Source organism: Lygodium microphyllum, chromosome 6, assembly GCF_053477565.2.
Source record: "Lygodium microphyllum isolate KBCC chromosome 6, Lygodium_microphyllum_v1.1.10, whole genome shotgun sequence".
In the NCBI taxonomy this organism is placed as follows: domain Eukaryota; kingdom Viridiplantae; phylum Streptophyta; class Polypodiopsida; order Schizaeales; family Lygodiaceae; genus Lygodium; species Lygodium microphyllum.
In genome coordinates, this window is record NC_141140.1 from 147,367,107 (window position 1) to 147,384,353 (window position 17,247).

The following is a 17,247-nucleotide window of genomic DNA, read 5'->3' on the forward strand; positions in this document are numbered from 1 at the left end:
ACCCTATTGAGCCTGCAAAACGGCTTGTAGCTCACTCCAATTGAGCACTCCTAGCACATGAGTGTTGAGCAAGCTGCTTAGCTGCCATGCTACCAAGAACCAGCCATTCCAACCAGCAAACAATGAGTGGAGCACTTAGGAGCAAATCATGTCTGAACATCTCCTGCCAGTGAGCCTCAGTCTGGGTAAGATGAGGACATTTGGAGCTTGAAAGAGATCGTGTACAATTTGTCTATGAAAAGATCCATCGACTTTTGTGAGCTGAATACATTTTCTATAGCCTTAATGCAGTTAACTAGAAAATAACTGCTCCACTTTTTATCTAGTTCCACGGAACCACCCAGCTTTTGACTTCAGGGCCAACCACACACCTAAACAGGGTTTCATAAATGTGCAAGCAATGGCTACAGTGTTGCAAATCCCTTGGCTTGTTATTCATATTTAGTCATGCATAACAGCACAAAAGCAAACCTGCAAAGTCCCAAACCATCCACAGACTTCCAGAATTCCTGAAACTGCTTCATCCCAGCCCAATGTCAATCGAAGATGCAGCCAACCTATATTTATGGATGGGATTCTTGTACTGGAACCTTACCAAGGCAGAGGAAAAATGGGAAATTTCATATGGTCACTTCAGAAAATCTAAGCTGATCACACAAAAAATTCCCCAAACAAACCATTGATCAACATTCCCTAGCTTGCTCAAAATTATTAGATCACCCTCTTTCCCTTTTCAGGTTCCTCTTTGTAGGGTAGCTTCCCCCCCTCACAATTTGCTTCTTTCAATCAACACTATAGCTTTGCACTTTAAGCATGTGATTACATAGATCATTCCTTTACATTACATTACACTGGTTACCCTCTTTTTACCAAAACTACTATCAGTATCAAAACCATGGATGTAATAACCCAAAGGTTACTTAAGATTTCAATCAACTTACCTTCAGAAGAATGATATTCAGAAGAATGTTGTACAGCAGAGACTTGCAAAGTCTCTGGCAGCACACAGCTGCACAATGTCCCTGAAAAAGCCATAGGGTTTAGAAAATCGAAGGTGAAAAAAAAAATTAATTTAATCACAAGCATTTTCCATACTGCTGACACCTACAAAAAAGACAGTAATCTTCCAAATAATCTCTTAGTGTGCAGTGGAGGGCTGCAACTACCAGCCAACACAAACATACACTACCTGTCCAGTACTCTACAAATTCACCAAGTGCAACAACTTCAATGCAAAAGGACAAGTTTCCTCTACTTTGAAAGAACCCCTCAAGAATGATTATTACCATGTGCAATCACTCCTCTACAAAAAGACAAGTTCCCTCTACTTTCATCAAGCACCCTCAACAGTGGGGAAAAAAAAGCTAGATGGTTACCCAGATGTGCTAGTCTATTCACCCAGCCGGGTGAAGACCTTCCAATCAGCTTCATACACACTTCATTGGTAAAGTGATTGCAATTCTTTGTTAGGAGATTGTATGAATCACCAGTATAAGTAACAGACATTGCCTCCATCAAATCCCAAACTTCTTGAGGCCCCAACTCCGTGGTACCCAGAGATATGGATCGTCTGAATATAAAACCTGGACAACTACGAGGTTCAACCTCAAATATACCTGATGTGGGAGCATCATGTGCACCATAGGCGAACTCAGTATCATAAACTGCAGCACAAATGAAACAAAATAGAATAGCAGATCAGTGCACAACAAAATACAGCACCATGCCTGGAAGCAACAGTAAGAAAGCTGCATATGCTGCTTACAAAATCAGAAAGGTTGCATAGCAAAATGAATTCTCCAATGTAGAATACACAATCAAAATATGTCGGCCTTAACATCACATTAGCATATATCATGTAACTGCGTAACTTAGTCATAATTGTTAAGAAGCACTTCTCTTTCTTTCCAAGCTAAGAGACACTGGAACGCCCATAAGGGGGGTGCCTCCCCTCCAAATATTAAAAAACGACAGCAGGCAAGAGCCATACTAGCATTTTCCTATGCATAAATAGGATTGCTCACGAGACAACTGAAGAAGGGAGCTTGATCGCGCAAGGACCCTCTTCCTTGGTAATCCTTGTCACAACATAGACAAAGAATTTGTATCCTTTTTAATTAACTTGCATATTCATTTATTTATTAAATTTGTTTTCTTTGTAATTAATAGATATCTAAAAAACTACATTAGATCTGGCCATTCATGTGTGCTCACATGTTATGGTCGACCCGTGCAATGGGTTAGAAGAAAGATATTGCACACTTCACTATATGACCCAATTGGACACCTATGATTGGGATTTAAGCATACCAAAGTCAAACTCAACACACAAAGAAATAAAGCCTCAGAGTGTGGCAAATTGGGCAGCCCAATTGGGCTATGACTGAAATTCAAGCAAATCAAGGTCAAACTCGCATACTAAAAGAAATAATGCCTTGTTGTGTGGACTAGATCCACCAAAATAGACAATTACAATCGAGAAGATGGCATGATCACGAAAAAGTTTATACAATGTGCATATGTGGCCTAAAAGTTTAGAATACACATATGTTTGTGCAGAAAACTCATATGAGAATTCTAGAATTGTCACTAATAATTTACTCAAAAAGAGCTTTCACATGGCAAACATATTAGAGGTCCCTCAATTTTAAGAGCCTTGGATTCGCCTAAAACTGCTAATCCTTAAGAACATGGATGGTGTTCTAAAAATAGTAACTTTATATTTTTATACTTCTTACTAAATTTGGTTGTCTCTAATTCTTGGCAATTCTCAATCAAAAAAAGAAAGCCATAAAGAACACACATGTCACAAGAGTTGTCGTACAAGCTTCCACATGTCCCACAACTTGTCCCACTTCATGACATGGTAGGACACTTGTCTTGTGCTACTCTACTTCCCCTCATTGCTAAGCCCTAGCTCACATGAATTAAGACTAAAAATGCTACATGACAACTCCCATAATCTAATCCCAACTTTGGCTATCCACAGTATAACCATAGTTTCAACTATCCAAGATAGCCACGAACTCTAGCTGCCCTACAAATGGCACAAAGAGCTGAAATAAACCCTTCAAGAATTCTAAACCTTTGAGCTCAATCGTTACTCAATTCCCAAGGTCCATTATGTTGAGAAACTGACAAAGAACGAGGAGGACACTAGCCCCTTTGTTTGCTATGACAAAAGAGTGTTCCTATCTTGATGGATTATAGGTGTCTACCTATTATGATGTTAGGACAAGGAAGAGGATGAGGAATGATCCAACTTAGGTAACCAATAGCTTACTGTAATTTGCTTCTAATTTTCTATTGTCTTTTTCAATGGACCCTCATCAAGTGACAAAGCCACTTCCTATTTATGGAAGATCTCATCTTGACAAAGGCATCAGCATATGAAGATATGCTAGGTTTTGCACAAAGAAAACACTCAAAGTGTATGAACATAACTAAAACACAAATAAACACAAATAAAAACACATAAGAAAAGATCGTGAATATAATGAATGAAGACTCAAGGAGCAAAGATGTCCAACGATCATTGTCTCTCAAAGAAACAGATTGAGGGAGAGTACCAAAGAGGGTTGTCCTCCAAGAACAGATCCCACTTGCAACAATACCACCAAATCTAGAGTAGATGGAGCCAACTAGAGCTGAGAGTGATGTCAAGCAGCCAAGGGAGAGTCTATGATGTCTATGGCAGAAAATATGATGTAGAGGGCTTGCGACCTACAACAGCAAGACAACAAGCCAAATTTCCAACCTCAACAATCTTTGGGGCTGGGACAGCAAAACACAGTACCGTACAGCTTGGCAACAGCCTCAGAGTATCGAAACTGGTAAAGCATGCCTAAAATCTAATTAGGACCACTGGATGAGCAAAATGTGAATCAGGCTGGAGTTGGTGATGTAAAGCACAGCTGTTAATTATCAAAACACAAGTCATGATGGAATCGCCTGGCTTAAAACAGGTCACAGCTGGTGAAGAAGATTTAAAATGCAGCTGCTACAGATGTCATTTGGCTGGAAACAGGTTGGAGCAGCTGCAAATCAGGTCGCCTAGCTGAGAACGAGGTCGCAGCAGCAGTAGTTTAGGTCACCTAATATTTGGAGGTGATGTGGATGGATTTTATAAACCAGATCATGGCAACTGCAAAAGAGTGAGAAAACCTCCAAACAGCAGCAAAACGGTTATGGTTGAGGGAGAGATGATGGCATACACAAGGATGATAAGTGATGTGCACACTTAATCCCTTTTATAAAACATGTTGGAGCCAAAAGATTAGGCTAGAGTCTCATACCATTGTCTATAATGTCATATGAAATGGCTAAAATGCTTTTTGGGTCATTTTGGTGGGCTGAAAATGCCAAAAGATATAGGAGAATTTAAAGGAAAGTATTGATGATACCTACTATGTCAAACTTGAACTGAAATACAAAACCCAAAATGTAAGTACCAAAAGAGAAACCAAGACCTACATGCTAGTTGTTTCATATTGAGATGCTTTTGGTACTTTGATAAAGTAAAAAAATGGATTCAAGTATAGGTGCCACAAAAGTAAATGAAGAATAAATTAATGAGTGTGCAATGAAAGATTAATAAGAAAACGCAAAAGTAAGATTTAGTCCAAGAGATCCTTGTTAGAGAATTAGTCATCCCCTGGACTCACATTCTCAGGCTATAGTTGGTACAATCAATTCTTTCAAGCACACTTACGCATTTCCTGTCGGTTTTCAAGCACTTGTCAACAGTCACCAAGTGCAAGCACCTTGTACCGAGCAAGGGCAATGCCATGTGGCATTACGGTAGCAGATCACCATTATGGTGCATTTATTGCAGCAAGTCAACTGCTGGTCGGCCAGTTTTGCTGGCTGCCTTGATCAGTTTATGCCTACTTTTTATGCTATTCATGCCACTAGTCAGCCTGCCCACTTCACTTGTCATTTAGGTGGTGGAGAGAGAGAGGCTCGAGGAGATACTTCGACAACCCCTTTGTATATCTACCTTCTTCATTTCAGCATTCATTGACTGCAGATTTCTGCATTCTTCTGTTCTTTTCTCTCTCCCTCCTCTCTCGCGTTCATTGTCTTTCAGTTTTGTCCATATGCTTTTGCATTTATTGCACTATGACAAGGTATCAAAGCAACATAGAAGGGCTGACTGATCATGGGCAGACCTGATCCGAAGGATTCTTCACGACAAAAATTTGCATTTTCAGCATTTAGAGGCTGAGGCGAACAAGTGAAGCATAGGGAAGGAGAAAACTTTACTGTTTTCTGCAGGATTTTGCTGTCGGGGAAAGAGAAAAGCCTACATTTTCAGCTTTTTGGAGCAAATCTTGAGTTTTCATCGCCTCCAGCAATTGAAACTTGTTGAAGATGAGTGAAGGAAGCCCTAGCAAGCACAGGCACCATTTGCAGAGTCAAAGGGGATTGCCCTTGTTTTTATGAATGCTACTCCATTGACAATGTCTACCAAGCACGACACGGAGTTTCAAGCTATGATGGACCGTAAGGTCCTCATGTTACCAGTTGCTCCTTCAGATCAAAACCTCAATGGGGAAAACTACCACATCTAGCGGGTAGCGATGCTTGCCATTGTTGAGTGCTATGATTAGGTGGAGATTATAACCAAGGCTATAGACCGTCTAAAACTAACAGTGGATGGATGGTAATTCCTTGATTACAACATAATTACAGCAACAACATTTATTACAAATTTGAGAAATGCAAATTAACTCACAATCTTGGACAATGGACACCCAATTGGCCCCAAAACTGGCGCCCTTTTCGGTATTTCTTTAACTTAATTGAAGAAGAAGTTAATGTACAATAGGATTTTCACAATCCCTTTCGGTATTCCAACTCCCCTTACTGTTCAAAATGACCAGCAAGTCTTCAATCCGATTTGCCCCTTGATTCGGGCAATCCATTCGTCTTTACCCACTTTGATGAAAATGAAAAATGCCCCAAATTCATTGATTTGTTGGTCCCTCCACTTGAATTTGATTGAAAACAGGTTCAGTCCTGTTGAATCCAAGTCTTGGAGCTTGTAATTTCTGACGCACTTCCCGAGACTATTGCTAAACCCTAATTGCTACTTTGCAGATTAGAATTTATAATAGAGAAATCTAAAATTTCTCAGCTTTGGTGATCTCAATGTTGTAATCTTTGGAGCAAGACTGTAGAAAGGTTGGGAGATGAGAGAGAATGCTGAGGAGAGAGAAAATTCAAACTTTCTTCGTGAAGAACTGAAGAAAATCAATCATTTACTGTTGTTGCCCTGTTTCAACAGCCTATAGATATTGTTGCTTGCTGTTGGGAACCCTCTCCCTCTTATCACCTACAATAAATGCTGCCACCAGTAGCCCAAATGCTGTTGCCTGCAATTTGGGGGTCCTTAGGAGCTATTGCCTGCAGCCAACCTGCTCTTTCCTACTAGAAAATGGAGAAAAAACAGTTCCAATCAGCTCCAATAGCTCCCCACCATTCACAACAACATAATGGTCATGTTTTTCCTCTTCTTTAGCCTTCCATCAACCTTCATGGGCAAGTTTGTCAAATGGCAACCTTTCCAAATTGTTTTTCTAGCATTATTCATAATTAAATATTAATTTTCAATCTTTAAATACTAAAAATTTATCTAATAATTATTTCAATGTCCAAAAAAATAATCTGACTGGCCAATTATTAAATTGACTAGGCAACTTCCATTTTCGAGTATCTCTACATTATCTTTGACTATCAGATTGGAGTTAGGTACCATTAAACATCACTTCTCTAAAGTCACCAAATGACACTTATAGCCAAATGAATGACCTAGGCCACAACTAGCATCAAATACCACCAAATACATGTGCATCATAGCTTATAGTAACTTTACCTTTGACATCCCATGATTTCCTCGAGACTTGGGCTCGTAAATTTACTCTAACCCCAGTTACAACACACATGTGCAACATTTACTTAACCATGTGATTGAAATTAATCCACATGTTAAGTGAGGTTTCAAAATACATATCCTCATGACACCATCCTACAATCTATGATCCCGCCAAGCTTTCTACTAATAAGAAAGCCAAGTTGATGAAGGCACATGCACATTGGGACAAATTGAATGTCCACATCCATTCTCTTCTCTTTTTCTCTTGCACTCCTGCTTTGATTGCTCACATCAAGCACTTGACAGTGGCTCAAGAGATATGGCTAGAGTTAGATCAAATGTACAATGACCGTGATGAAATGGGAGTCTCTGGAGGTTCAATTGTGGACTTTGAGTCCCACCAAATCTTCTTCTATGAGATAGCACATCAATAAACTTTGGCAATTGCAGATGCAAGTCCAGAACACAAGGTGATTACCTCGAAGCACATGGCAATAGCTCTTCTTTCTCAATTACCACCATGATTTAATGCATTTTATTCCACCTTGATTGCTTCACAGCAAACAAAGACCCTTAAGTAGGTGGAGTTGGTTCTGAGGGTCTTGGACCAAGAGGAACAACTCAAAGGTCAAAAGGCTTCCAAATCGAAGACTTTCACTAGTCAGTCCTCCCCATAGAAGGAAAACAACAACAAGGAAGAGAAGTCCAAGCAAGACAAAGCCAAGGAGTCTACTTGCCACATCTGTTGCAAGATGAGTCATTGGAAGAAAGAATTGCCCCAACAAGGATAAGAAGGACCCCAAGAAAAAGAAGGCTACAAAGGACTCGAGCAGTGGCTACTTCTTCATCGGCCGCCTTCCTCCATTTGGAGGTGATAGAGGATGCTTCTGTGACAACCACTGATACAACAATGTTGGCCCCACAGTCTCATGAGTGGATTGTAATAGCGGCACTTCTTGCCACATGACTCCTTCAGATGGTATTTGCCCATATGCGTCCAATGCATGGGCAAATTGTCATAGGTGACAGCTCTTCGGTATTAATCAAAGGCAAAGATGATATATGCTAATTCTCGATGGTCAAGATGGTACCAACACATCAAAGATTCTCTATGTGTTGGGTTTAGGATATCATATTTTTTCATTGAACAAGATTTGTGCTATTGGTTCAACAATCGAGCTTGATAAGGACTTCTTTTGAGTTCTTAATGGAGCTACTCAACAGGTTCTTTGTACAAGTCATGAGAAAAAATGAGTCTATAAGATATGGTCTTCATCTGCCTATTCTTCTCTTCTTTCTTCTCAAACTCGGACTGAGCTACAACATGCTCAGTTTGGCCACCTCAACTATGAGTAGCCTAGGAAGGCAACTTTTGGTCAGATTGTGCGTGGATTGCCAAATATTGGGATGAGTCTCCCGCCATGTGTATCTTGCATTCGTGACAAGCAACATAGAGATGCTATTCTCAACAAGGATTCACGATGGCCTAAGGAGCCCTTAGAGCTTATTCCGATAGACTTATGTAGACTCGTAAGAACAGAGTCCCTTAAGGGGAGTTTATATTGCTAATTGTTAATGATTTTAGCAGCATGACATGGGCATGCTTCTTGGAGTTGAAGTCAGAAGCATTCTCACAAGGGAGAGGAGGTTGTCTCCCATGAGCTAACTCGTTTTGATGCAGATCGTGGCATACACCTGGAGTTTGCCAACACGCATACACCTCAAGAGAATGGCATATTGAAGCAGAAGAATCGGAGTGTCATCCATATGGCATGGGCAATGATGGAGCATCACCAAGCACCTCAGTATCTATGGGCCAAAGCAATGGCCACCGCTATCCACATCCTTAGTCAATCCCCTACATTAGACGTGGTTAGTGTGATACCTTTTGAGACTTACTTTGATCAAAAGCCATGTGTCTTATTTCAAGGTGTTTGGGTGTGATGCTTATATTCACATCCTGAGGAAGAAGAGAGACAAATTTGAGTCAGCTTCCAAGAAATAGATATTCATGAGTTATAGCTTGCAACCCAAGGCTACAAGCTTTATGATCCTATTTCACAAGAGGTATACACGAGTCGAGATGTTCAATTCGTGGAGTTTCCAGCCATAGAGAGAGGTGTTGAGCACCCTATCCTTGGAGATCCAAGTGACAATTGGGCCCCTGCTTCAATGCCTTTAGAGTCCCTACCTATTGAGGCTTCACTCTTAGTGGAGGAGAAGATTTCTTCACCATTGGATTTACCCGTTGAGTCGGCCCCAATGGATTTTCCAGACACTTTGGCAAAGGCAAAGCCACGAGGGGAGTATCGCCCTCCTCCTCATTGGACACACAATATACTCGTAACTCCGTGATTCAAGGATTGAGAGAGTCCCTGAGGAGTGGCAACCACCACAGGATGGCCCATGGCGCTCTTGTAGAAACCACGCACACTCCATTAAGCTTATTTGTACTAACTATTATTTGATGACTCATGCCGTGCATGATAGAAAGCCCACCTCCTTAAAAGAAGCTTTATCGTCACAACATTGGAAAAAAGCTATGGAACAAGAGTTGGATGCTATTGAGTAGAACAACACTCCAAATATTGTGCCTCAACCCACTCGTAAGAAGGTGACTGAAGTCAAATGGATCTTTAAGACCAAGTATCATAGTGATAGCACTCTAGATAAGCACAAGGCGTGGATCGATGCAAAGGGCTTCCCACAATGGCCAAGGGTGGATTTCCATGAGACCTTTGCAGCTATAGCTCGAATGGCTACCTTGAGGGCCATTCTTGCCTTAGCCAGCCAATTTATCAACCTGATGTAAAGTCTAACTTTCTTAATGGTGATTTAAAGGACAAGATCTATGTTGAGTGACCTCTTGGTTTTTCCTCATCCGACGGACAAGTGTACAAGTTAAAGAAGGACATTTACAATCTCAAACAAGCTCCACGTGCTTGGAACGAGAAGATAAACTTGTTTACTCCAAGAAAAGTTAGGGTATCAACTTTTCACTTCTAATACCCAATAGCATATATCCACATCTCAACTAGAGGGCATGCATTGTCCATGCTTTATGTGGATGATCTCATCTTAACATGTGACCATGCCCAAAAGGTCAAGTAGACGAAGGAGGCACTACACGAAGTGTTTGAGATAACAAATATGTTATGAGACTTGATAAACGCCTGAGAGGGATTTTTATCTCCCAATAACAATATGTGCAAGAGCTTTTTGTTGAAAATGGAGAAAGAGAGAGGGGGGGGGAGAGAGAGAGAGAGAGAGAGAGAGAGAGAGAACACAAGACAATTAGCAAGAACAAGCAATAGTTCCACACTCAAAGATGCAAGTGTCAAAATGATAGAATAAAAGTACAATAAGTCTTAAGTTAAACCTACCCCTAACTCAACTAGAGTTAATTTAACTCTATAACTAATTCTAAAACTGGTGACACAACTTATTAATGTAGTTGTGTTCACGCTACAAACCAACTAACTGAAACATTGGCCACTGTCCACAGAATTGGTGGGTTCTGACACCCCTATAATACCAATGTGGTGGAAGTACAAGAAAATCAATCACCAAAGGGTAGCAAGTTCAAGAACTTTCAAAAAGCCTCAAACTTCTCACAAGGAAGTACTTTGGTGAAAATGCTTGTAACATTCGCCAGTGTAGGAACATACATCAAATTCATCTCTCATGCATAGCATCTCTGTCTAACATAATGGTAATGTATCTTAATATGTTTCGTGCAAGCATGAAACACAAGATTCCATGCCACTGCAATAGCACTCTGATTGTCAAACAGAATAGATGTGGGACTCTCCAAAGAAATCTGTAGATCAACCAACAATCTATACGGCCATACACATTCCACTATTGTGGTGAAGGCTACCCTATACTCAACCTCACAAGAGATAGCCACTATGTTGTTCCTTACTTAGCCATGAAATGCATGAATGGCCTAAAACGAAACAATATCCACTAGTAGACTACCTAATGTTTGTATCACCAACCCAATTTGAATCATTGTTAGCCTGTAGAGATGCAAGTCTCCCCCCCCCCCCCCCCCCAGGATATAAAAATACATGTGACTAAGTATCTTGCAAATATCCGAAAATCCACTTAACAGCTTGCCAATGCATGGTCCGTGGGCTATGCATATATCTACTCACTTGAGATATTGCATACTAAATGTCAAGGCATGTGTTGCAAAGATAAATAAGACAACCAACAACTTGGTTGTAAATTGCAACATCAAACATCTCTTCACTATCATGCATAGACAACTTTAAGCCTGGCTCCATAGGAGTGCACATAGGTTTACAATCTTACATATTAAACCTATATAACAGCTTATCCATGTACTATGACTGTGACATGATAATACCATATTGATTTTGGGTGAATTGAATCCCCAAATAATAGTGTAGACAACCCATATTTAACATAGCAAATGCATGTTTCAACTCAGCTTTAAAATTTGCAATTTTTTCCTCTACATGTCCAACAAGTAGCATGTCATCTACATAAAGAATGATAATCAACAAGTCTCTCACTTCGTTTTTAAGAGTGGGAGCAGTCAGACTATTTTTTAGCCCTTTGTTGACCAAATAAGCATCAATTTTAGAGTACCAAGCACAAGGACTCTATTTGAGACCATAAAGAGCCTTATGCAGCTTACATACCATGTATTGTTTCCCTTTAACCACAAACCTTGGAGGTTGTGACATATAAACATCCTCATGCAAATCCCCATTCAAAAATGTTGTCATAATGTCCAACTGATATACTTTCCAACCCTAATTCGCAACCATAGCACTCACACATCTCACTGTACTCACACGAGATGTAGGAGCAAAGATTTCCTTATAATCTATTCCTTTCTTTTGTGCATAGCCTTTTGCTACCAACCATGCCTTGTACTTATCAATTGTACCATCAGCTTTACGTTGTTTGAGTTTAAAAACCAACTTAATACCGATGGCCTTTATGCCAGGTGGTAGATCCACAAGATTCCATGTAGAGTTAGTGGCAATGGAGTCTAACTCCTAAATAGCATGCATCCGATGTACATCTTGTTGAGCTTCATCCAAGGAAGTAGACTCATCATCATCCAATAGTGAGCTCATAAACACATGCTCATCACAATCATCTACTTCTGTTATATCAGCCAAATGTATCCCCCTGCATTATGTGCTACATGCCTGGTAGCCCTTCTAGTGTGCTGAGGTAATGGGGCATCCATTTTACTCTTCTAGAGAGTTTGTAACAGCCATCTCCGAACTATTTTTGATGCATGTATAGCAACCTTTCATGCTGAATTGCTACCTCCACTACCTGTACCTTGCTGTTCGAGAGTATATGGAGCAACAACAGCTTGCAGTAATAGGTATGTCCTGCCATTTACAGCAAGCACAAACACCAAAGAATGTGGTAAAAGGCCTTCAAAAACATCACCAATGTCATGTATGGCTGGCATTTGAAATTGCTCATGAGAAAATGCTACATTTTCACCAAATATGACATCCCTACTAACAAACAACTTCTTCATGTGTGGATCATACATGCGATAGCCTTTGCTTTCCGAACTGTAGCCAATAAAAATGGATTTTACAACCTTATCATCAAGCTTCCCACAAAGCTCTTTTAGTATATGTGCATAGGCTATGCAACCAAACACTTGAAATTAATCAACTTTGGGTTTCTTTCCATGCCAAGCCTCAAATGGAGTAATCGTCTTCAAAGCCTTTGTAGGTGCCCTATTCAATACATGATTGGCATACTAAAGCCCTTCTAACCAAAATTTATGTGGCAGCCCCTTGCTTTTTAACATACAACGAGTCATTTCCATGAGAGTGTAATTCTTCCTTTAGCAACTCCATTTTGCTGAGGAATCATTCTAACAGCGACTTGATGCATAATGCCACAATCCAACAAATATGTCTCAAATGCACAAGACATGTACACCCCCCCCTCTATCTATGCAAAGTGTCTGCACTTTTAAACCAATTTCAACCTCAAGCTTTGCCACAAGATGTTTAAAATGCATGATTTCATCAAATTTAGCCTTCAACCTATATACCCATGTACACCTCGAGCAGGCGTCAATAAATGTAACAAAGTAAAGATAACCCCCAAGTACACATGTCCTCGTGCGACCACAAACATCATAGTGAATAAGTTGCATTTTTCGAACAACACGCACTGTACCATTCTTTTTTAAGACAAACATGTGCATCTTGCCCAAAATACATCCCTCACATGCATGAGGAGATGGAGTCTCCACTAGAGGTCATCAAACTCCCAAAGCTCATATGTCCATAAGCATGCCAAAGCTCCGCATTCTACATAGAGGACATAAGACTAGTGACTGCCAAAGCATCATGAGACTATTGGTCATAAGTGTCTGACAAGAATAAGCCCTTGTACAGGGTATCAAACAACCTAACTGCATAGTCCATCTCTCTATCTCTGATAATACATTTGTCATCCTCAAAGATGACCTAAAAGCCGTGCTTATTGAAGGCAAAAATAGACAAGAAGTTCTTTGTAATGCCAAGCACAAATAATACATCTAGACTAGAAGCATGAAGTCTAAACCATCTACAACAATAATAGTGACTATCCCAATGCCACAAACATCATAATTGTTGTTGTTCACATGTGACACGCTTCCCAACAAGGATTGAATACAAAGAAGTAAACATGCACTTCCTGGAAGTGATGTGCTTTAAAGAACCACTATCAAAATACCACGTTTGTTGCATTTCAAAAACATTAAATGCTGAATCATCCATAGAAGAATCATAACTACATGTGAAAAATACATAATCCTCCTCTAATAAGTTGGCTAAAGCATCACCATCTCTTGATTTGTTGGTTGATGCCTCTTGGACAACCAAATTGAAGTCATTCTTCTTCTCCTTAGCCAATCTCTTTCGACACTCATCAATATAATAACCAAGCATCTTGCAATAATGGCCATTTCCCTTCTTTTTAGAAAAGTGAACTCCATTATCAAGACCTTTGTCAAGTCAAGTCCGATTGGGGGTGGATGCATTAATTCCAAATCACTGTGTATTAACGGGTTATGCATAAGCGTTGTTGCTGTAATTCAATCAATTGATTGAAAATTGAAAGATATCTGGTGGTCTACAACAAGAGTAAATTAAATGCAATAGAAGGAAACTCAATTTACTCCCCAAGCATCCAAATCAAGGGGCAAATTGAGGATTTGGGTTGCTAGGTACAAAGTACATCAAGTTGATCTGGATTTTGTCAAGGATTGAACCTTGATTTGTTGGAATTGAAGGAAATGTCTATTGCTAGAACTTGGAGGAATTTTGAGTTCTCAACTTAGTCTCCTGCATTTTTAAAGCTTCAACCTTTCTCTTTTGTACTATCTAGAACCAAGATCAAATAAATATCACAATGGGCACCAAGGTTTTGGGGTCAATCGTTGTTAGCTCACCTTAGTTCATAAGGGCAGTGTAGCCCAAAGTTAGTGAAGTATCGTGTTTCAAATAAGTATTAATTTTACGTAACAATTACTTGCAGCAATCATTTGAAAAATCAAGGTCTCACCATCCTTCTCAAGAAGAAAGACTAGTTCCATGGTTCTATTGCCAAGACACATCATGTCCCTTGAGTAGATGGACCCATAGCACTTGATTGCAAGTCAAATTGCAAGCAAATTGCTGGATTTTTTCTCAACTATCACAGAATTCAGCAATTATGTCTTCAAGCAATGAAGGATCTCGTTATGATGATGCCTCTCTACCTGAGGAATCAAAAGGCAATGGACATAATGCATTGCCCAGTTATGAAATGGACCTCTAGGATGGGCAACACATTGAAAATACTAACTTGGTTCATGAAGTTGGAACTTCAATGCCTCAAGATGCTAAAAATCAGCAAGAGAGAATTTACATACCCAATTCAAAGCCCAACTTGTGGGAGTAGTGGATACCTCATCCTAGATTATGAAAAGGCCCACATTTTGCTGAATTTATGCAATTATTAAAGATGGGCAGCAAGGATCAAAAGGGGAAAGGGGAAGGACCTCTTGATGCTTGGGGACAACATGTAACGTAGAAAGTGAATGAGATAGGGCCTCAAGAAGCACGAAATGCATCTAAGATGCAAATGTTTGCTGTGGGACATGGTCCAGACATACATGAAAATTTTGAAAATGTATACTCTACAACATTCGAAACAGCAACCTATGTCTCAATAAGTTACATGTCAAACACCCAAGATACTTCAGCGGTGCATCTCCATTTCATGTCATGGTTGGTCACGGTATTGGTTCACTAGGAATGCATGGAACTACTGCTTTTGGTGCTCAGCCAAGAATGCATTGAATTCTTGGACAGCAATATCATGGTGTAGCAATCAATATGCAAATCCCCATGTATAATTACACTGGCATGGTACATGGCATTCAAACCAATATGTTTGGCAATGTTTATGGAGCCCCTAGTATATTTGGTGTCCACAGAATTGAGACTGGTCCACAAAATGCCAAGTTTAATGTTGGTCAAAGCGGTACAACAACAAATGCACCATATTTGCAGCCACCTATTTATGATAACTTGGTGCTTAAGGACAAGGCTAAGGACTTTACATATAGGGACAAAGATGTAAAGTTTAATACTTGCAATGGTACTTTAAGCTGAAAGCATTGACATCTATTTAGTAGTTTGATGCAGCTTATTTTGGGAGTAACTTTATGGAGTCATCAAAAGTGCAAAAGGCTGCAACTTTCCTTGAGGGCAGTACTTTGCAGTGATGGACTTCTCTTTTAATGAACAATATAGTAACATCCACTTTGGCTCATTTAAGTAAGTGTTTGCTTTAGCTTAGTTGACAAGCTTTTTTAAGATGCATGATCTTGTGAGAATGAGAAATACCTCTCCTTACTCCCAAGCTAATTGTAACTAAGCCCATTCTTAAGAAACTTAGGTTGAGCAGGAATACATTTTTTGCACCCACAACTTATCTCAATCTCCTTTATGTGTCCATGGTCAAGAACTTTTGAATAATTTTCATATTTAGTTTCAAGTATTTGTCCTTTTCAATTTCTTGAAATTTTAAGCCTCAAAAATAAGACACTATAAAACTGTTAAGCAAACTACATTGTACAATGCTTAAAAACCCTATTAAGGAGAAGGACCAACCAAGTGTTCAAGTGGACAAAAGCCCAAACTTCTATGAATACACCATGTGAACATAGGTATTCAGCCTACAAAGGAGAAGGATCCAATATCCAGCAGATTTCTCCTTCGCATCACAGCAGCTCTAAAAGCTTCCTCCGACTTTCAGAGAAGAATTCCATTAACATCATGGTGCTGCTTCATGGATTGACACTGCTCTAAAAAGCTTGCTGCAAACTTGGAAATTTGTCCAGATAACAATCATCGCAGTGCAAAAAAACTGCTATCTCAGAAATTGACAGTGATCGAAAAAGCTTACTCCAGCTCGTTCAGAGAAAGATACCAGTTGCATCGGGGTGTAAGAAAAGTGTCACCTCAGAGGTTAACACCGGTATTACGAAAAAATGAGGGAGTAGAAGACTTCATATGGAAAACTCCGCATGCTAATAAAGATTCGGGCCGTAAATAGAATCGCTCGACACTAATGCGACTGGATTTCGAAAAGGCATTAAAAGAAATGATTCAACGATTAACGGGAACTTAATCACAAAGTGAAGAATTCAGGTGACCTTCAATGCCAGTGTGGAAGATGCCAAGGCCAAGCCAGTAGAGGTAGTTGTTGATGGGAGTCAGGTCGTAAACGTTCAGGAAGATCGGAGTTCTTCTGCAAGGCGAGGAGTCCGCATTTATGGAGTCTGGGAGGGAAAATCTTCTTGTGACAGGAGCGGCGGCGGCAGCAGCAGCAGCAGTATGTCCAGTATGGTTCATTGCTAGTGCTCCGTTCTACTTCTTCCTCTTCCTCTTGTTCGTCTCACTGCTTCTGCCTCTCGGCCTCCTTCGTCCGCTCCTTTCCTGCTAAGAGTAAGCCTTGGCGGTCGTTGAAGAGCGCAATGTGGCATAGTGTTTCCGTTTTCCCTGCGCTGCCGAGAAGATTGAAAGCTCCTCACAAAGAAGATGATGAGTCGATTGACTCTCTCACTGAGTTTTTTTCTTTTTTCCTTTTCCTTCTTTCTCCTTTTCTCTTTCCTTTTTTCGCTTTCAAATTTCAAAATCAAAAAACCACCTCAACCGGACCGCTCTTTATGTGGAGCACATGTTTGTAGTGATTGGAACTCGTAAGGACCATTCAAGTTGCACGAGTCCATAAAGTCCAAGTAACAATGGTTCTCGAGGGGAAAGAGATGGAAGAACAATGAGAGAAGAATTGAGCTCCAACCACCAAGGAAG

At 40.1% G+C, this 17,247-nt stretch overlaps 1 protein-coding gene across 2 annotated transcripts in view; it reads right to left on the reverse strand.

Moving 5' to 3' along the window:
* Nucleotides 1-17,007, reverse strand: part of LOC148035270 (deSI-like protein At4g17486) — a 46,963-nt gene extending 29,956 nt beyond the window's left edge. For both annotated transcript variants that reach the window (XM_087680269.1, XM_087680268.1), the window contains exons 1-3: nucleotides 16,590-17,007; nucleotides 1,377-1,664; nucleotides 942-1,022 (exon numbers count right to left, since the gene is read on the reverse strand). In XM_087680269.1, the coding sequence (XP_087536395.1) occupies nucleotides 942-1,022; nucleotides 1,377-1,664; nucleotides 16,590-16,788 (568 nt within the window). In that variant the 5' untranslated portion in view covers nucleotides 16,789-17,007. The remainder of the gene's footprint in view (nucleotides 1-941; nucleotides 1,023-1,376; nucleotides 1,665-16,589) is intronic.
* Nucleotides 17,008-17,247: the final 240 nt, after the last annotated feature.